General features: G+C 35.7%; 1 protein-coding gene across 2 annotated transcripts; it reads left to right on the top strand.

The window, feature by feature from the left end:
* The first annotated feature begins 2,232 nt into the window (after positions 1-2,232).
* On the top strand, positions 2,233-21,895 carry LOC149795603 (DDB1- and CUL4-associated factor 10 homolog). Of its 2 annotated transcripts, XR_016422362.1 has the most exons (7): positions 2,233-2,472; positions 4,622-4,735; positions 6,262-6,459; positions 11,157-11,475; positions 13,769-13,828; positions 15,131-17,244; positions 17,510-21,895. XR_016422362.1 is itself a non-coding variant. In XM_089965428.1 (6 exons), the coding sequence occupies exons 1-6, from the start codon at positions 2,276-2,278 to the stop codon at positions 16,295-16,297; spliced, it is 2,055 nt and encodes a 684-aa protein (XP_089821554.1). In that variant the 5' UTR covers positions 2,233-2,275; the 3' UTR covers positions 16,298-21,895. The 2 variants fall into 2 exon arrangements, 1 of the variants encoding a protein (XP_089821554.1); XM_089965428.1 differs by having other exon boundaries at positions 15,131-21,895.
* Positions 21,896-22,240: the final 345 nt, after the last annotated feature.

Here is a 22,240-nt window from a genome sequence, read left to right as displayed (position 1 = left end):
TACGACACTTAGACGTTTGAGGATATTCTTGTAACATTGGTTGAACTGGAACGTCGTGATGAAAACGTGATATATCTACAATTGACACTTGTTTTTCTGGCAATGCTGGTGATTGAGGTAGATCTAATGAATGGGGCTCCACTTGTAAAAGCTACTGGATCGTGATCAACTGATTGGTCAGAATCGATTATCTGTTGTTTTTTTGTTTTTTTTAAATACTTCCAACTGACTCTGTAACTGTATCTGACTCCAATATCCGGTATGCTTTTTCTCTTCCAGAACTTGAACATTGATGATGGTGTTGCTTTCTTTCCATTATGATTTTGAAACAAAAATAAATATAAACGCTCCAATTTCTTTTTCTTATTATTTTTTTATATACTGTGTTTAAATTTCTGCTGTCCTAGATACGAATAAAGGTCGGTCTGGTGTAAGTGGGGGTACTGAGTCTGAAATCACTATACAATCGAATTATCGAAGTAAAGAAAGTTGCCCATAATAGCGGTCGCTTGCTGCTGGCAGCAAGCCAGCTGCAGCGGCACGCTGATGCTAGCGTGCAAATATCAACGCGCTGGCTGAGGCTAAATTAGAGAGATAGTAATAGCAGGGACGTCATTTCAATTTTTTCGGGGGGGGGGGGGATGGCAAAACTTGACGGGCTAGTTAATTTTCGTATATAGGCTACAGCACCTTTACAGCACATGCAAATGGAGGGGGGGGGGTTGTTTGCAAAATGTTTCTATAACTGGAACCAATTCATCTCGTCTTGACAAATGCGCCTGGCACAGTAATCAAGGGAACGTCATTAAAAATTAACCATGTCTACACCATACCATTAGTGTACAGTATCCTTACCCAGTGCCACGGGTTTAATTCAATCACATACATCAACTTAAAATCACTTACATCAACTTAAAATGGCTTTATCTCACTCTGACAGATTCCAGCCCACTCATTTACCACGACAATTCAGACTTTTACAGATAGTATTCATATATTTCATGCTCTTTCTTCTACATACTACCGCTTTTGTGTGATAGTATTCTTGTGCGCTTTATTGTATGTCAAAACATGTTAGCACTACATTTCTTATACATCCCCATAGCTTTTTAGAAATAGAAAAGACATTTCTGAATACATACCTCGTTGAAACTTTGAGTGCAAATAAACATACAAAATGAAAGAATAAAAAAGGACCACCCCCCAAAAAAAAACAACAACTACAAATAACACCCCCCCCCCAAAAAAAACAACAAAACAAAACAAATGTACAGCATAAAACAATTAAACATTTATAATTATAAGATATAAATTAAACATTCAGTATTTCCCAGTAGCGTCCGTTTAAAAGGTTTCTGTACTGTTTCGCTCCATCTTACGTGTCTTTGACCCTCTTTACGATGTTAAGTATGACATATTCTTTGCAATCGAAATTGAGCTATGGAGTTATCAAAAGATATGATTTTTTTTCTCTCCAAGTGGCATTATATGGTTGCATCCTATCAAGAAAGTAACCCATCGTGAAGACTATGGTAACGGGAGCTCTCTACGGATATTATGTTCTTACGTGATCGTGACAGGTGTAAGGTGAATTTGTTGTATTTGCAATATGCACAGTGGAGATAATGATGGCATACCTCTAGGCTACTTTTATGTACTGTGGCTGACATTTCTTGGGTATTGTACTTATGGAAACTATACACGATCTAAGCACACAGCTAACCAAGATTGCTGTTCCTCTGTGCTAGTAAAAATCAGGTTGAATTTGTTTAAAATTCACTATAATTTCAGTTATTAAAATACAGAAGACGAATTTTCTATCTTTTAAATGTGCGATGAATGAATTACAGAATATACAAAAAATAAAAAAGTTATCGCCTTTTTGCAATTTGCTTTTTAAATACAAGTGAAAATGACCAAGCGGAGCTAGCAGTTTTTGATAGATGCACATCCGAATTAAGGCCCCGCTGTAAACTCAATGACTCAAATTATACCCATAGTCATAACCAAAACAGAGGAATTTAGTTTAATAAGATCTGACATATATAAGATATTTTAAAAATATCAAGTATAACTTGTGAGGAAATTATGATAAATTCTTTATCCATAAAAATCCGAAACTTTAGAGTCCAACCAGTAACGAGGAGAGAGAACCGGTCTACAACCTGGTTGCCCCTTGGCTCTATTCTCTGTAGAAAAATATGAATAGTGCTGCTGAAAGGTATCCGAAGCTTTGACAATTTACGGCAATAAAGTTGTTCTGTTAAAATTGAGAATGAAACGAAAAAGAAATTGTTGTTTAAATCACACAGTATCACGGGAAATTGGACAGAAACGTTTCGTAGGTGAATTCTCAAAAATACAAGGTTTAGTGGCATCGTCAGTACGAGCAGTTGATACTTGGAACCCAGGGAATACGGTGGATCACACACATCATGGTGGTGTTTTCAATTTCGATTTTTCCAAGGACGGGTAATATTCCTTAAGTAGATTCACCATAGTTAAGTGTCGTATCTGCTTTAATTAATATGAAATAAAGGAATCCTAGGAAAAGCGCAGCTTCTTTCATATATGTATACATGTTTCCTCTGACCTATCCTATCTCGATCATGGCCATAGGTTATTGGTAATACGAACAAGCTGCATTGAGTGGGTGGGTGTGGTATAGCCAGATATCATGTACAAACCGTATTAAGTGAAAATTACTATATTATTTATTTATTTCGAAAATAATGACAAGATCTGAGGACTTATTTTGTTTGACGGAGGAATATGAACTCTCGTGTTAACTGTCATAAATTCGGCAGTTTTTTTTCCCGGTGTCGTGGACAGAAGATACACTTTTGTTTTGAGTGATATCGTATGTGTGCTTTTCATATTGCAGCTTTTCATAAATTCAGGTCTGCTAAGCACAAGGCAGCAGCGTAATGCTGGCTAGTAGAAATCATTAGATGCATCTAGTTTTCATATAGGTATGATGTACTAAATGTTGTTGTTGTGGGGTTTAACGCCATTTTTCAGCACATGATAGGCTATACATTGCGGCCAGTACTAATGGTGGAGGAAGAAGCCAGGAAAGAACCAACGACCCATGAGAAGCTACTGGCATGCTTTCTCACATACCCACATTGGTTTAATTGGTTTGGTTTATTGTTAGCTTTTATTGTTTTCAGTTTAAAAAAAGAATTATAAATTTACATGTGCAATGTTTAAGCTTATTTTATTTACTGAAAAAGATTTAGTTTTTAGTGTGATATTATAAATGGCTAAGAATTCAATCATAAGAGGACTTAAATTAACAAGCATGTTTTTTATTCTTCTTTCTATCCATTTGAAACTGAAGGACTTGCAAGTTCATTCCAGGGACTGTCAGAAATAGGCTGGGAACCCTTGAGTTCCGTGGGTGGCAAGTCCATTACTCCTCATGCAGAAACTCTATTGAGAGCCCATAATTAAGCAAATTGCATGTTAATTGAATTAAAATAGAAAAGAGTCTGTTCTTTTCCTTGGTTCCTTCTAGATATGTGCATTGAAGATTGTTGTAGCTGTAACATCACAAACAATGACAATTATCAAAAGCTACAGACTACATATATTGGTTAGCTTTTGTGTCACAGTATTGGGGATGTGTCACATTTATAGAAAACACTCTATATAAATAGTGGCTACCAACTCTTACCTAGGTTAGATGGATTAGATATAATATAATTATCTCTTCCTTCACAATGATAAACATTGACATTTTTTTATAAGTGCTCATTGCCCAATTTAGCTTAATTTTCATGTACATGGGTACAATTTGATATATTTAACGAGAGATGCATTTCCAAATCAGCATGAGTAAGGGACAGTTCATTATTAATTTCCTGCCAGTAGCTTCTCGTGGGTCGGTGGTTCTTTCCGGGGTTTTCCGGGTTCTTCCTCCACCATTAATACTGGCCGCCATGTATAGCCTATCGTGCTGAAAAATGGCGTTAAACCCCACAACAACAACAACAATCATTATTAATTATGCAGTACAAGTGAGTGCCATTTATATATAGCCAATCAAATACAGAAAACAGCATTAATACTGTTTTCCATTCATATGTCACATCCTATGGTTTAATATATGTATGTGTGTGTGTGTGTAAGACCCATTTGCTTCAGATCCATGATTACAACAATAAAAATGTAGCAGTCTCAGTTGTATATCACAATGTATACATTACTAAAGTCACAGGCAAACATGTAGTGTTAAGCATGACCCATTAGCTGGGCAGCAAGTTCAAAGACTTACCAGTCCTGCTTCAACCAGCTGCTGAGTGGGAAAATGTGTTGATCATTTGGTCTTTTTAACTGTACTGATATTTACAGTGACTGAATTCAATGGCAGAAAGGCCCCAAATATACACTTGGTCATTTTAAGAATATATCAAAAGAACAACAGCTTTAGCACCCCTCCATTTGGAAATGTAATGCGTACCAGGGTGTTTATTAGGGTGTATATATATATATATATATATATATATATATATATATATATATATATATATTATAACCACCATTGGTAGAACAATTAAAATAATGAGCTCTTATTGAAAGAAAATGTTTTTAAATGTGTATTTATCTGCCTTTACAGGTCTGTCTTAGGTGTAGCCTGTGAAAGAAGGAGCGTTCTGCTCTTTGACCCATTCAATAGGAAGCTTATTGGATATAAAAATAAAGCTCACAATGACTGTGTGAACTGTGTGAGGTAAGATATATTGTTCATTTAGTGGGAAATGTTTTAATGCATGCCAATTAATGCATTAGACTGCTCCATTTTGGATAGAGTTACTGCTCCATTTTGGACAGAGTTATGGCCCTTGTCAGTCAACTTACTATCTTACTCTTTATATGGGACATTGCTTGTACTGATGAGACCTTGAAAAAGTTTCAATTAAGCATTTCACATTGTCATGTCAAGGATTGATGGCCCATCTTTTCTTTGGTTTTCTGAACATCAATTTTATTTAAAGCCTTCTGGAGAGGATTGTAGTCAGTGGTACCTGTGTGATATGCCTATTGCTAATAGCTTTTTTCTACTCTACTGCTAAATTTAAAATATTTATTATTTTACATATTAACTCACCCAGATTGTTGTTGTCTGCTTAGAGGAACTACAGTATATACTGTCATATCCTTTTGTCTGCTGTCCTTGCATAGTTTGAAAAAAATGTTAAACACAAAGCTTATTATTGGATGTAAAAAAAAAAATAGACACAAAACTTAGGAATGTGATTTGTAATTAATTGTGTAAAACTTATCCGTTTATTATGAAACCATTTCCAGTAGAATGTGCAGTTAACATTTATTCCAATTGCAAGCTAGTTACTTACTGTTGGAAAAATAGATGAAATTAAATTATTAATTTTTTTTATAATATTGATGAAACAGTTGCCTTTATAAGCCTGTAATCTTTTTTTGAGGTTGCCAGTTTATGCTTAAATTGTTTTATGTAACAGCTTTGTTGAAGCAAAATGAGAAAATGATAGTTTTTCATTAGTATTTTAATAATCAGACACAAGAATATTTTAAAGTCTGTTTTGAATATCATACATTTTTAACTCTGAGCACTCACTTCCTATTTATTCCAACTTCATCCTCTTCTGTCTGGTGAGTGATATCGTTCTGCATGAAACCAGGGTGACAATATTAACCATTTTGAAAAATAGCAGGAAAATCATGACATACTGGCTTTGGTGTTTAGTGTTTTGCTGGGTTTTAAGGCATTGTGGCTTAAATTGATGCATTGAGACCATAATGGTAAAGATCCCTTTGAAGAAGAGTCAGTCTTGTATTCAGCCTGGTGAAAATCATCTTTTGCCTCTCCTTCTCTCTCCCTTACACACACACGCACACACAAGAAATAAAATGCTTTCATTGATTATGGGAGAATGCGTATATGAATCCAAATAAGTAGAATGAGACTTGATCAAAAATGTGAAATGTCTTGCATGTGTAACAGTAAAATCTTATATGAATTTAGTAATCTACTAAACTGATACTATTTTCAGCTGAACGGAAAGTATTTCAGCTTTTTTGGAAAAACCACTTGATCTGTTTTCAAAAACTTTACAGGGAGCATTGTTGCCTTTCATATTTGCTCAGTTTGTTGATCCATAGTCCAATATTTATAATTTGACAGCAGATTTGGTTTTGTTTAGTTTGTGGTTGGAATTGATGTATAAGTGAGTATATACTGTTTTCCTTTGCATTCTGACATGTTTGATTTTGCAGGTTCTTGGATGATCGTCTCTTTGCGACTTGCTCTGATGATACAACAGTTGCCTTATGGGACTGCAGATATCTGAAAAACAAGGTGCGCAAATTCCGTGGCCATTCCAACTGGGTGAAAAACATTGAGTATGCTTCTGATTTGGGCTTGCTTGTAACGTCTGGTTTTGATGGCTGTATCTACACCTGGGATATAAACAGGTAAACTAGATACGAAGAAAGGTAATGTATATGTAAAAAGTGTATATCAAGTGAAAGTTCCTGAAATGAAATCTTATGCACAGTATTCAGAAATATAATAGAGCCCTTAAATATGCAGAATAAATGTGTGCCTTTTGGTCCAACAAACTTTGATTACCATGTTGATTGTAGCCCAGATGATCACCAGGAAAAGAATTTGTTGGACGAGTATAAATTTAGTGACTCATTGAAAGCAAAAATAATTTTGGACAAGAATGTGCCTGCTTCGGGACTTACACCTTTTCTAGCAAAGGTTCAGATATATATTATCCACCTTGGCAAATTGATCTAATATTTTAGTGGTTTGAGTCTGTGAAATTTATTGGATGCAGCAGCAAGCCACCACATCCAATCAAAATCAAGTTGTTCAAATTTGAACAATATTCCTACATGATCAAGACAAGGGGAACACACAACTGGAATGGACTTGTAATTAGCAATTTTCCACTGCTGGTCTGTGTTCGCACAAATGCATCCTTTACTCAAAATACACCTGTAATGGGTTCTATCTGGTACATAGTCAAATGCTTTCGATGTTAAACTTACAAAGTATCAATTGACTTCACCATATTTGGCCAATGTACTATGCAGCACTGTTGCACTCTATTGGTTAGTTGGCATTACATGTTAAGGGAGGCAACTCATGACATCCAACAGGCTGATAGGACAAAGCAATGAAATATCTGATCGATCTGCCAAAGTGTAGATAGGTTAACGTACAGGAACATTGGCTAGCGAAGATGCAAGACTTATCCACTTGTGTCATTGAAAATTATGTTAAAGATTGTTATCCTTTGTAAAGTATTTTTGTATACATGTTTTGAAAAAATATAGATGAATTCATGATATCATATTTCACTAAAAAAACGTGATAGCTCAGACTTGATATTCTGTTAGTTATTGTGATTCTGGCACCATATTTATTGCACCCTGCAACAATATGAAACTATTTACAGAAGTCTCAGAGAAGTGCACATTCATATGTATTTTATATGATAATGGCAGCAGGTATGAAAAAGAGTAAAATATGCAGATTTTCTTGGACACAATATCCAGAGTTCTTTATAATGGTTGACTTTGGGTATTTTATGTATGAATTCAGATTTCACACAGAAATTTTCTACCTTGGATAAATTCCTGTATTAAATTTTTTGTGATGGACACAAAATTAAATGATAAATCCACAAATGCAAAAGCAACTGTAGTTATAGAACTAACAAAAGAAAACTCAACACACATGGTCCTAATCCAGGTAAACATTAAAAAGTCACCATTACTGTGATGAAAGGGCTAATGACAACAGTCTGAAGTCATTGTTCTAGTTCTAATTGGACAATTTGATCCCTGTCAGCATCTTGCTGAATGCCATTCCACTTTCCAGCCAACAAGTTGCAATTTTCCTACAATATGCCATGTTACCAAATTTAAGCTTTTTTATTTACCACAAAATGACACACCACTGTATTAAAGATACATAATAGAATTAAAATACTTAGATATTTATGAGCTACTGTCACGGTGATCATGCATTGAAATCCCATGATCCTGTGCAAGTAGAAGAATAGTGTTGCCATAATCCTCGCTCTTGTCTTATGCATTGATAAAGTTGGTAACCAGTCTTCTGTTGGTAACATACATTTTAGACCGTGCATGGTTCCAATCCTGATCAACCAGAAAATTAAAAAAAATATGGAATTTAGTCCATCAGACAGATCCCTCACAGGTAGAGGCTTTCATGTATTTAAATAAAAATAAAAACTATTGACAATATTGTAATGTTCCCATGGTACCTTTAAAGGGCATGGTAATCATCCTGTAGAGGTCATGGTAATCATCCTGCAAAGGGCATGGTAATCATCCTGTATCCATCACAGTAATCATCCTGTAAAGGTCATGGTAATCATCCTGTATAGGGCATGGTAATCATCCTGCAAAGGACATGGTAATCATCTTGTAAAGGGCATGTTAATCATCCTGTTGCAGGCATGGTAATCATCCTGTAATGGGCATGGTAATCATCCTGTAGAGGTCATGGTAATCATCCTGCATAGGGCATGGTAATCATCCTGTATAGGGCATGGTAATCATCCTGCAAAGGACATGGTAATAACCCTGTAAAGGGCATGGTAATCATCCTGTAAAGGTCATGGTAATTATAATAATTATAAATGCAGGGATAGTGCTGGGCTTCACCAATGTCACAAATTGCAAAATGTTTTCTTATTGGCGACAAAATATACTGTTTGCCAATTTTTTGGGCAACAACCATTTTGGCTGTTGAAAGTTGTATAAACAATCTTGGGTTTTGGAGTGGAGAAATTCAAAGGTACCATGACAGGAAACCACAAACTTGGATATAAAATTGCATGGGAATCTATTGTTACATAAACAAATCCTTTGTTCATATTGGCAAACCACCCTAACATAGCATTGTTATATCATAATCCGCTTATGCTGATGTCTGGCCTTAGTACTGTATGCTGTAATATAACCAAAATATTTGTGGCTACCTGACCAGCTACAATCGACCACTTCTGAAGATGGGAATGGGAATGACTAAAATCAAGAAGACATAGCAATAATTTTTCTTTTTGAAAAATGTGCCAGAAAATAAGTTTTTTTGAAACTTCAAAGAAAACTGATTACCTTTTGAATCACTGATCGTTCTGTATATATACTAAGCAAATAGGAAATTTTTTATATCCCAGTGTTCTAAGATTATTTGATGTTGCCGCAGCAATAAAAAACGGGCATTTGTTTAGTCCTTCAAAGAGGGCCTTTAATGGCGGGTTCAACACATGTACCTTCATCAGAGCAAGCCGAAGACCTTTGATCAAAGTCTGCAACAAACGTAAAAGCATTTTTTCATAGTGATTGGAAAATATTTATTGTGTTGTGAAAGTTTCCTGTTTGCAACAAAAAAGGTCATGCTTATGAAAGCCCAAATTATTGTTCCAATATTTTGAAACAATAGATATCTGGCTGTAAGATTAAATGAAGGTGGGACATCTCTCAAGAATGTTTACTAAATGTTTTAATTTGTTCACGTTTTCATTTCCCTTTGAATAGCCCCATCCCCTTGGTAGCCTCAGCATTATGGCAGTTGTCTCTGGCTGACCAAAATCTAGACCAATTTAAGTATATGTACATGTAGCATATAAACAACTACACAGCCATGTCCCACTAGGATAATAAATACCAGTGTGAATTGTTCGTGAAATGTGTTTGTTGACACTGGGCTATAGATCAAACGTGGACTTCTGTTTTATTTATATGTACATGTTAGTTGTATTTTATAATGGGATTTGACTGATTAATGAATTTTCTAACATATCTAATACTCAAAGTCATGGATTTTCCACATACATGTACATTATTTAACAAAGTGTGGGGTGTACTACACACATGTAAGTTGCCAATATACAATTGTATTTCAGAGTAGTTGTCTTCCTTTAATCAAAATTTCATTTTGTTTTTCCTCTGTATAAATCCTAGTCACTGATGACAGGTCACCTAAAATATTTTACTTGTATGTGAAACTTCAGTTATTTTCAGCCCCCCCCCCCCAATCTAAACATCCACTTATGTCGACAATATTACCCCTTGGTCCCGAGGGTGTTGAGATAAACGGATAGTTCTGTATTATGAAAATGGTGACAGTTTTTTAAAATTGGCAACAAAATATTGAGGTTGGCAATTTTTTTGCCTACAACTTTTTTAAAGTCAGCGCCAACCCTGTAAATGGTTCATTTTATTATTATTATTTCTATTATTATTATTATTATTATTATTTCACTCGTTGATTCAATTTAATTTGTACATTTAGGATGAAAATGTAAGCACAGTAATCATGTTCTAGTTTTTACTTTTTTTGAATGCATTTATAAATAGCCTGCCAAACTTTAAGTATAAGAAATCTAGTCATACATTTGATTGTAATTTATATGTTCATGTTTTAAAAAAAGAAAATGTTCATCAAACAGCTTATGTGTTCTTGCAGTTTGGCAGATGACAGCCAATACATATTGTAAATTATAAACAGAACACTTAATTATTTATATGCATGGTTTGAATTCCATAATTGTTGCATGTATATGTAAAATACAATAAAGGATCTTCTTTTGCATCAAGCAGCTAAATGCTCATAGCTGTTCTTCTCAGTACCACTCTCATGGCTAAGTTCCAATGACAATGCCGTCTTATGCGTGCCGCCAGTTTTATTCCACATTGGCTGCCTTTCTCCCTTTTTCATTTTTCACTTCTGGCAGAGTGCAGATATTTACATGTAACAATTTGATCATGAACTGAATTGGAATTGATACATTCTTAACCAGCCAAAACTACCTCAAGAAATATCCTGCATACAGCCTACGCCAAGATAAGACAGTAATGTAGTTTTGCACTTGCACATTGTTATGCAACCTTGGCCATCTGGCTGTACTTTTTCAATGGATTTTGAGTTAATTGTCATCAGAATGATTGAACTATCTTCAAAAATCAATTATGCATCTTGACATAGAGCTGAGATGGTCTTGTAAATAAATGAATTAACAGTAACTTATACTTTACAGAAATTATGACAGTTTGTGAAACTGTGTGGTTTAAGTATGATTTGTTTGTTGCATAACCAATAAAATACTTGCCTTGTTTCCCTCCAGGTATTCAGAAGAACAATCCTCTAACCGTGTATTCTTTACCAATGGTTTGATGCGCTCCAAACTTTCTCCTGACAACTCTCAGCTACTTATATCTACACATGAGGGTTACATGATCATCATCCGCAATCTGAATTTGTTGACCTTAGCTGAGGACCTTAAGGGATTTAAACCCAGCATGTACAGACTAATGCAAAGGAGCCAGACTCCTTTACGAAAAGATCTGATGTACAATCATGTGTTTGAACAGAAACGAAACAGGGTGGAGTTTTTATCAGACTGGCCCACTGGAAATGATGCCAACATCATATCATCTTTACAGGTCTGTGCTGCAGAGTTGTTGGTATGGAGTAATTTACTGTGCAGATCCTCACTGTATTGAATTTCTAGATACAGGTGGATACCAGTGGGGATTTCATAATAATTAATTTTCAGATTAGAAAATAAGGGAGTTAAGTCAGTAATTACTTCCCTTATGCCAGCTACAAATGGACCTTTCTCAAATTTGCTCAAGTTCCATCCATGTTATATACAGAAGAAAATTATGCCTAATTCATTAAGCAATACAAATTTTCAGGACTTATAAACAAAACTAGACAAGTTCAACAGTTGAGTAAAATCAAAACAGTAGTTTATGATATTTTGACTTGAAGTTATATATTTCTTTTATTTGTGACCATATTGTAGGAATACTTCCAACATGTTGATGTAATGCAGGTTATATTGATGGGAACTGAAAAGAGTTTCATTTCCAGACTTTGTCATAATTTAGAGGAATTGTGGTCCCAGATCGTCTGTTCCTTTCCCATTATCTTAACTTATCCAAGGATTATTGGCATGCAGTTCTGTATGGATGCGATGCAGAATAAATTTGATTTCCAGCATTCTCTGACATCATTTATAGATGCTATAATTACTGATTGTTCAGCTTTCAAACTAGGGTTTCCGCAGTCTAACTTATATTTCAGTCTAATTACAAATGTATGTATGATATGTGTTGAGTTTCCACCATGACATTTATAATTGTCATATCCCCTCACTGACATCCTGCAAAATCTTTGGTTTCTGCAGAATAGCTTTCGTTTTACCAAGGTTTGCCCCCAATATTCCATCTTTATGTTTCAATTTTGTTGAATCTAAAAGAAAAAGAATTTCTTAAAACTATCTCTTTCTCTCTCTGAAAGGTACCTTGAAGTGGATTATTCTATGTAAAGAAATTATCAGTCCCTCTTTGATTGATATATGATTATCTCATGACATGTTGCTTGGGGTTTTCTTGCATCATCGAACACTAAAATCATACAGTGCTTAGTTTTGAGTTCCTCTGACTGCTGAATGATTAATAGTTTGCTCAGTGAGTTTGATTTCAAGTGTTCCATGTTGCATAAATTATTTCCCCTAAATGCCTATCCTCATGGCTTTGGCTTCTACAGCATTGCTTTAGCAAGGAGATTTGCTTGATTTCAACCAGAATTTATCATTGTGCTTTATACTGACAGGACCATGAATAAGAATTCCATATTTTCATTTACAATAGTTATGGCCATTGGTTAATGATTCTGTTATTTTAATTCACCTGGCCAAATTCCAAGTGAGCTTATGATATGGTTGATGTGCGTTATCCATTGTTTGTCAATCAACACTTGTTTGTGAACACTCTAGAGATTTCATTTAAGATGGTATATTGATCAGACTTGGTATGTAATCTTATATTATCAAGATCTCAGATGAGCTTGATTTGATCAAAATCTCAGATGGGTTAAGTTTAAGTGATCTTGCATAGCTTGTGAACAGTGTTACTTTTCTGATCAGATTTAGATCAGATCTGGTATGTAAGCTTTTATTATCAGTATCTCAGATGGGTTTGGTTACAAGAGGCTGTTTTGCCTATTAATGAGGTGGTCTTGAATCAGATTGACTGCATTTAATGGACACTCCACAGACCATATTTCCGAACAGATTTTGATCAGACTTGGTATATTAGCTTTTATCGTCAAGATGAGTTCTGTTATGAGTGAAAATTTATTTATTGCATATTAATCACAAGACATTTCATGATAGCAAAAAAACAAGTGCTTAACAATGTCACAATATATGCCAAACGTGATGTTATTTAAATCGAGTGGTAAGTTAGGAAATTGTCTATGTGCAGCCAAGGACTGCATAGTGTTTCGTCTGAAACAATTGAATTTGCATCACATAACATCATTGGTGAAAATCATCATATCTACTTTGAGTTACTCACTTTGTCACTGTTTTGAGATCTCCATGTTATGTAGTCATGGTGCCTATACGTCACAAGAAAATAAAATCCTTCCAGTGGCTTATAGTACACAATAAAGTATGGACAGGATAACGAGACCACAAAAGAATATAATAAAAAAGGGGTCAGTTTTAGTTGGTTTAGAATGAAATATCTCAATACAATGATACTAGTTAATATTGTCTAAAGTCATATTTGTTAAATTTTAATTACTTATTTTATGTGTGTTAATTGCTGATTTTATGTGTGTTAATTGCTTATTTTTTGTGTGTTAATTTGCTTATTTTATGCAGGTCCATTGCACAAAATCACTCTTCATTCTTTTTATTTGTGATTTCTTCTGTTTTTTCAGGTTCATCCACAAGGATGGTGTGCTTTGTCCAGAAATACACACTCAGATGAGAGTGCTGAGGTAAATGAATTACCAGCCTCAGCATATTAAGTTGGGAGATCTGCATATCAGATTTAACACACACACATACACACACACATGGTAAAACAGCAACATTCATTTATGAAATTCGTGTTAGAACAAAGATAGCCATATAATGGGCTCTGGTCTACACAAACATTGAGCAAGGATAGATTAATAGATAATTATGTATTAAATATGCAAACTAGATAGACATGTCAAACTTTTATCCGGTGTCATGTAAATTAGGAGGCTTCAGTTTAAGCCCTTCACAGGACGCCACTCTCATATCACTGTATATTTACAAAATTACCTTTTTCTTTTAGATTGTAGACTTCATCGATGAGTGACACAGTGTCCTTGGTGTCATCAGAAATCTAAATCATAATGCTGTGAATCATTGGTAATATTTGAAATTAAATCAGCACAAATTTCATTGACCAGTGCCCTTTCCCGATTTTCACATATAAAAAATCTTTTTAGTGTCATGGTGGAAGTCAAAAAGCATTCAGAATCCCCTGAACACAAATCTCTGTTCGTGAAACATTATTTAAAACCAGTAGGTGAATACCGGGCAGAATTAACTTGTGTTATAACAAAGATATTTAGTGTAGAGACTGGCACTTTGATCTAGATTGTAGACGTACATATGGTGTTATGATAAATAGGTAAGTATGAACTGTGTAATTATAGTCTGTACATCTGTTCTGGGTAATTGTTTTGGTGATAAGTGAGAATGGCATCATAAAACAGTATTATAATGGTTGCTGATTTCACACACATACACACACACACACAACTGACTAGGTGGCAAGGTTGTCGAAAGCACTTGCCTTTACTGATTAGTACCATCTCTCCTTTGTCTGTGTTGTTTAGAGTATCAGGCTCAGCCAGTGTGGGTGTGTGAGAAAGCTTGCTGGCAGCTTCCTTTGGGTTGGTGGTTCTTACCAGGGTTTTCCTGGGTTCTTCCTCCACCAGTTATACTGGCCACCATATTGTATCTACCATGCACTAAAAAATGGCATTAAACCTAAAACAACAACCACACACATACAGATGATATATGCATTTCAGTGGAAATAATTGGTCAGATTCCAAGAGTTAGCCATCTGTATACTTTTGGCAGATAAATTTTCTACTTTTTTCTGGTATCTGTTTTGATAGTTGAGCACATTTCCACTGACTGTAATGCCCTAAGAATTATACAGCCTGATATCAAAATTTGAAAATAGGACATTATCCATACTAATCATTTTATTGTATTATGTAATCAGTCAAAATTGTCTCCTTTATTATTTACAGTGGACCTGTGTTCATGATATCCAAGACTTTGGTCATGAGGAGGAAGACAAAGAGGATACTATGTCAGAGGTCATCCCTCAGACTTCATCGTCTTACTGTGGTGCCACCAACACTCCTGCTTTCTCATCCATGGCTCCTTCTAGATTATATAACAGTGTGGAGTCTTCATCAAGTGGGCAACAACAGAGTAGCTCTGTGCCAGAAAGAAGAACTGGGCATTCGCAAGATGAGGATGTTGCAGGGACTAGTCCAAGCCTGAGAAGGACTGACTCTATAATTGCAATCCGACGTGGGGCACGACAACCTCAGGGCCAGTTTTCTTTTACAATATCAGTTCATACTTCAAGTGGAAGGACTATTGAATTAAACCAAAATGATTTTGAATCAGATGAGGACAGTTCTGTGGATCAGCCAGTCAGAATAAATATACCATCGGATGAAAATGACCAGCGTTTTTCCTCAGATTCTGATGACTCGGACGCAGATGAAATAATAAACTACAGGGCAAACAGGGTCAACCAGCAGGCTGCAGAGGCTGAATTAGATACCAGAGTTACTGTTAGAACAGAACCACCTAATACATCAAGCACTGATGTAGTGGGTAGTAATTCTGCTTCTAGTAGGCAAGATGATGCTGATACTTCAGGCAATAACAGTGTGGACGGTTCCAATACAGAGGGTGGTGCTTCCACAAGTGTAAGATTAAATGACAGTGTTGGAAGCAACACTCGCCCAAGGACAAACAGTTTTACATTTGTTTTACAGTCAAATTCAGGAAGAAGGATTTTTAATCTTCGCTATATGGACAGTTACACAGATCATGAAAACAGTATCATGAGGAAGAAGATTTACCAAAACAAGAAGCGCTTACTGTGCTTTGCGGAAGAATGCAATGTTGGACGAGGCTTCATCAAAGAGGTGGGATTCAGTTCAGATGGTCGCCTGATTTGTTCGCCGTTTGGGTTTGGGTTACGTCTGTTCAGTTTTAATCCACAGTGTGATGAGCTATGTGACTGTGTACCAACAACTCCTGTCAAACTCTATGAAGTTACTTGCTCATTGGCACATGGGAATTGTGTAGTGGCCACAAAGTTCTCACCAAAACACTGCCTTGTTGTTTCCGGATGCCTTGATGGAAGGATAGCTTTTCATCAACCTGTGCTCTGAGACAGTCATACTCAACTCATGGTAGATTCATTTTTAGCACTTGTTTCATGTTTCTATACAAGGAAAGGTCAGACTTAAGAATGTACAGTGAACAAAAATAAAATGAGTCTAATGTATTTTTAAAATCAATATACATGTTGCAAGGTTTTGTTCTTAATAGGGCAAATCTTTTTTGTATATTTTTTTGCTATAGTTTAAATTTTTTTCCCTTCAAAATAATGATATTCTGTTGCATACTATTGAATGCTTGTTTAGGAAATTGTGTTTGGCTTAGTTTTATCACTATATGTACTGTGAACACATTGAAGGATAGTGAACTTACTATGATAAATTCGCTTACATTTCCTATTATATTTGTCCTAATTTTTATTCCTTGATGGATTTTTTTTTAGTGTTGGATTGGTCATTTTGATGCTTAGACAATTCATTCCTTGACATGCTTGCTCATTCTTTTGACCTTGTGGTCAAGGTCAGACATTTTACAGCTATGCTTTAATAATGAGCTTGACAGGCAGTTACTGGCCTTTGTTGTTATAACATATTGTTTCTGAGCTTGACATGCAGTTACTGGCCTTTGTTGTTATAACATATTGTTTCTGAGCTTGACATGCAGTTACTGGCCTTTGTTGTTATAACATTGTTTCTGAGCTTGACATGCAGTTACTGGCCTTTGTTGTTATAACGTATTGTTTCTGAGCTTGACATGCAGTTACTGGCCTTTGTTGTTATAACATATTGTTTCTGATCTTGACATGCAGTTACTGGCCTTTGTTGTTATAACGTATTGTTTCTGAGCTCGACATGCAGTTACTGGCCTTGTTTTTATAATGTTCAATTTCTCAGCTTGACATGCAGGTATTGGCATTATTGCTATAAAGTACTATTAACAAGGTTGACTTGCAGACACTGATCTTGTTAAAATGTTTGTTTCTGAGCTCGATGTGCAGGTTGTTGTTGTTGTTCTAGGGTTTAACGCCATTTTTCAGCACAAGATAGGCTATACATGGCGGCCAGTATAACTGGTGGAGGAAGAACCCTGGAAAACCCAGGGAAGAACCACCGACCCACGAGAAGCTACTGGCAGGCTTTCCCACGTACCCACGCTAGCCGAGCCTTGGACTCGAACACACGCAGACAGAGGTGAGATGGCAGTGATCCGGAACGGTGAGCGCTTTAGACCACTCGGCCACTCGGGGGCCCCCCGATGTGCAGGTACTTGTGTTGTTATTATATTGTTTGTGACTGTAATGTAAACATTGCTATTTAACATTGATTCTCCTAGGGACAATCCTAGGATGCATGACTGCAAGATTCATGTAAATTTATTTCTTCATTAAATCACCCCTGTATTTAGAAAATCCCCACCCCCTTCTTTATGATGGCATGCAATGATAAGATACGGACGTGTTAATTATGTAAATAATTGGCATTTCTTGGGTACAACTGCAGTAAATTTGAAGCCAACCAGGATCAGTAAGTTGCATGTGGTGATGGTCAGAAATTAATCATGTTTTCAAATCTTGGTCAGTTAGGTACTTTAAGCTATGTGTACGATAGCAGTAATCCTGATGGGTGTAATATCTGATTTTGTTACATATGAATGTAATTAGCCCAGAATAGTGAGATGCTCAAGTGCCATATTTTTACAACAAAGTTTGTTTTTTAATTTAAAGGATTGGCACACCAATATATAGTCATTTGAGCAACCAGAGAGAAAACCATTTTTCTTTTAGGCTTAATGTTTTGCTTTTCTAAATTTATCAAATTGCAAATGAAATAAATCAGTCAGACTTGAACAGTTTGCCTGGTTAAATTGTCAGTTTCTTTGTCTTCTAAGTTGGGGAATTTGATATTTAACAGTGTCAAAATATGGTGGGGTATATTTGTTTTACTATATGCTTTTATTCTCACATGTTTTCAAAATTTCACCAAATACATATCAGTTCATTGATCCTTGATTAAATATATCCCTGTAACAAAATATTTTTTAAAATAATTTTCATTTTTGTCTCAAAATTGTATTTGGTGGACATGGCCATTTGACCCTTCAGTAACCTTGATCACATTTTAGAATTTTCAAGCTGTTGTGTGTGTTGTATTCTTTTTCATATTCACAGATTGCACATATATTTACAGAAAAAGGTAAATTAGTTTGGGTAAAAGAAAATTAGTTTTTGATACCTGCATACAGTTAAGTTGTCAACTATTCTCACCTAGGCAGTACTCCCACTGTGAACATTTTTGAAGAGGGAAGTGAAAAGTGGGACCTACTCCCACTATGAACATTTTTGAAGAGGGAAGTGAAAAGTGGGACCTACTCCCACTGTGAACATTTTTGAAGAGGGAAGTGAAAAGGGGGACCTACTCCCACTGTGAACATTTTTGAAGAGGGAAGTGAAAAGTGGGACCTACTCCCACTGTGAACATTTTTGAAGAGGGAGGTGAAAAAGGGGACCTACTCCCGCTGTGAACATTTTTGAAGAGGGAAGTGAAAAATGGGACCTACTCCCACTGTGAACATTTTTGAAGAGGGAAGTGAAAAGTGGGACCTACTCCCACTATGAACATTTTTGAAGAGGGAAGTGAAAAGGGGGACCTACTCCCACTGTGAACATTTTTGAAGAGGGAAGTGAAAAGGGGGACCTACTCCCACTGTGAACATTTTTGAAGAGGGAAGTGAAAAGTGGGACCTACTCCCACTGTGAACATTTTTGAAGAGGGAAGTGAAAAGGGGGACCTACTCCCACTGTGAACATTTTTGAAGAGGGAAGTGAAAAGGGGGACCTACTCCCACTATGAACATTTTTGAAGAGGGAAGTGAAAAGGGGGACCTTAAACAAAGAGTACTTTGCTATTTTTACTTTTTTGGGGGATAAAGGGGCTTATTTTGGTGACCAAAACACTTCCTGACATGGATGGAATTTAGAATTTAATCATTTTGGATACAAATCATACAGAAATACCATCATAAACATTTTCTAATTTAAATAAAGATGAAAATATGTGAAATAATAGAAGCAAGATATTCTAAGGAGGGTGGGCTTTTGTAAGATCTGAGAGGTAGAGGTGAGTACCCATGACAGGCGAAGGGGAGGAGCACACTCCTAGTTCTGTCTGCTAGAGTATTGCTTAAGGGACTAAAGCAAAGTGTGGCCATAAGATCAGATGATCATGGTATACAGGAAGGTATGGATTATATATCAGAAGGCAGTATTCATTAAAGAAATGGATAAAAGTGGGGCCAGAGGACCATAATTAAGTCAAAATTTGGGGTAATTATAGAAAAATATGTGCCACAATTCTTATCTGTTTCTTGTTTATTAGAGCAAATTGAAGCATTTATCAACCTCAAGGAATTTAATTCATCATGCTTGACTAACCATCTCCTAGAAATAATTTTGGACTTTTGAGTCAGTATTTTTTTTCCCTATATGTTTCTTAGGAAATAAATGTAGAAGGGTTTTTGCTTGGATTTAATTTTCTCTTTGTTATGTTTTCTGTCCATAATTATTGATACATGTTCTGTATTGGTATCCAAGCTAATTGTAATCTGTAAAACATTTATGTTAGTGAAATTGATCATCACATGCCGTTTTGGCAAAAGGCACCCCAGTTGAGTATGATGGTTTGGGATGTGTTAGATATGATCTTTTATCATTATTTTGTGAGTTTTTTATGTACCATATAAGAACCACAGAGGCTACCGTGTTAAGTAACAATTAAGAATAAGGGTAAACGATGCATTGGCACAGCTTAGAATCAACACTACATTAGTGATGTCTTTGAAACTGATGCTTTTTCTGTACATGCTAATAGGTGCTGTAAAACGGTGATTGTGACAGAGATTTATGACATGAATTTTTATGAGCTCGCTAGAATATGTTTGAAGTCACTTTAAATTTTGCCAATCAGTGTAAGTTAAATGTATGGATGCATTGTTGCATGATTGTTAGTTCATAAAAATGTGCACAGAAGTTTTGCGCGGAAGAAAATAATTAAAAGTATGTTGAGCCTTCTAGCTTAAGTTGGTTTTGCATAATTCATATTTATTGGTTTATACATGTAACATGTGACATGTAGATTTATATGATGCATGCAAGTTACAGTATTTGTTCATACATATATTTATGTGATATTGAATTCTTCTCCATGGAAGAAATCGAAGTATGTTTTTAGCTCTACTAGTCACAGAACAGAAGAGCTTATGGGATGGCTTGTGTTTGTCATCCAGTGTGTGACATCTGTCTATTACCTCAAGTTCATTATTGCTACTCCTCCTAAACTAAGCGGAGGATTGCCATGAAATTTTACACACATTCATCCCAAGGTCTAGTTGGTCCTAAATGGAAATGTTGTTGATATGGCGTCCAATATGGCCACCAATGCAGCCATTTTGAAAATCTTATTGCTTCTCTTAATAACAAAAATCCTGTCAACATAGGGGTTTTCACCAGAATACTTGTTATAATGCCTAGTTGGTTTTGAATGAAAATTATTCTGCCTATTATGGCTGCTACAGTGGCCATCTTGAAAATCTTGACCAGACTAGATGGTCATATCATCTTATGATGTTGGTCTTAACTGATGAGCAGCCATGGCAGCCATATTTAATCATGTTTCTAAACCTCCTGAATGGATAGTCATTTTAAGATGGGTTTTGTCACTAAATGACTAAATGAAAAATTGTTCTTATCTGACTTTCATTATGGCTGCCAGTTTGCTCCTTCAAGATGAAAAGTTGTATCAACATTAGATTTAAACCAGAAAGACTTCTGATGGTGTCTGTTTCGTCCTTAATGAAGATGGCACGGGTGTGACATCCAATATGGCCACTGGCAGCCATCTTGAAAATCGTATCACTACTCCTAAAATGAATGTCAAATCAACATGGAGTTTTCACTGGAAGACTAATTATGATATCTAGTTGGTCCAAAATGACAGTGGTGATGATCTGACCTCAGATACAGACACCACAGGAGCCATCTTAAAAGCTTCTTGTTGCTACTTTTTCTAATTGAAAAGTCATATTGACAATGGATTTTCACTAGACAACTGCTTATGGTGTCTAGTTGGTCCTGACCCACTTCTGGAAATGATGTTGATCTGACATTCACCAACACAATATGAAATGTAGTTGGTTCCACATGAACTGCAGATATCCACTGTGGCTGTCACAATAAACATTGAAAATGTCACTAATTCTCCTGAATGGATGGTCACATTGGTATGGGGTTTATGCCAAAAGTCATCTAAGGGTGTCTAGTTATCCCAGATGAAAATGGTTCTCATCTTACAGCAACTGTGACCACCACAGTGGCTAATTTGCAAATCTTGTCATTCAAAAGTACTCAGGTTGGTTTCAACACTCAATAAATAAAACAAGAAATGTCCTATCTGCAGTTCCTGGAAATTCTTTTTGGACAGTAGAGCATCAGTCCCTTTGAGGGACACTTGTATGAACATAGAGCATGAATGCCATACCAGCAATATCAGCCTCATTACTATGAAGAATAATTATGTAAAGAGTTGGATCTTGTGTAAACCTATAGTCTTGTCTAAGACAAAATCCTCTCATTTCAATAAAAGCATTTCCATCAATGTTGTTACTTTATCAAAGTTTGTTGAATGGATGGAAAAATGAATATTAATTTCATTTGCTCAAACTTTGTAAGAGCCTGTGTTTTAATGTTGTATCCAGCATCAGGCCACCAGCTAACATTTGTTATTGCTATCTGAACTCGACCCAAGTCATTTAAACCATTGGAAGGATTGTTACGAAACTTGACACACATAATCATCATATGATTTTGTTTATTCAAATGAAAATTGTAGCCCATCTGTGCTTGGTATGGCAGCCAGGAGAGCCATCCTTCTTATTGCTTCTCCTTCTAAATCCTATGAAGAATTATTTTGAAACCTGATACACATATTCATCCCGAAGTG

The sequence above is a fragment of the Sinohyriopsis cumingii genome, chromosome 7 (genome assembly GCF_028554795.1).
Source record: "Sinohyriopsis cumingii isolate HCF-2022 chromosome 7, ASM2855479v2, whole genome shotgun sequence".
In the NCBI taxonomy this organism is placed as follows: Eukaryota; Metazoa; Mollusca; class Bivalvia; order Unionida; family Unionidae; genus Sinohyriopsis; species Sinohyriopsis cumingii.
Note: the sequence above shows the minus strand (reverse complement) of the source record. Positions and strands in the feature narration are given on the sequence as shown.

Bases quoted from the DNA above. Each gene is read 5' to 3' on its own strand.
- LOC149795603 (XM_089965428.1), top strand. From the start codon at position 2,276: ATGAAACGAAAAAGAAATTGTTGTTTAAATCACACAGTATCACGGGAA. The intron at 4,736-6,261 runs GTAAGATATATT...TTGATTTTGCAG, and splicing joins GACTGTGTGAACTGTGTGAG to GTTCTTGGATGATCGTCTCT. The intron at 6,460-11,156 runs GTAAACTAGATA...GTTTCCCTCCAG, and splicing joins TACACCTGGGATATAAACAG to GTATTCAGAAGAACAATCCT.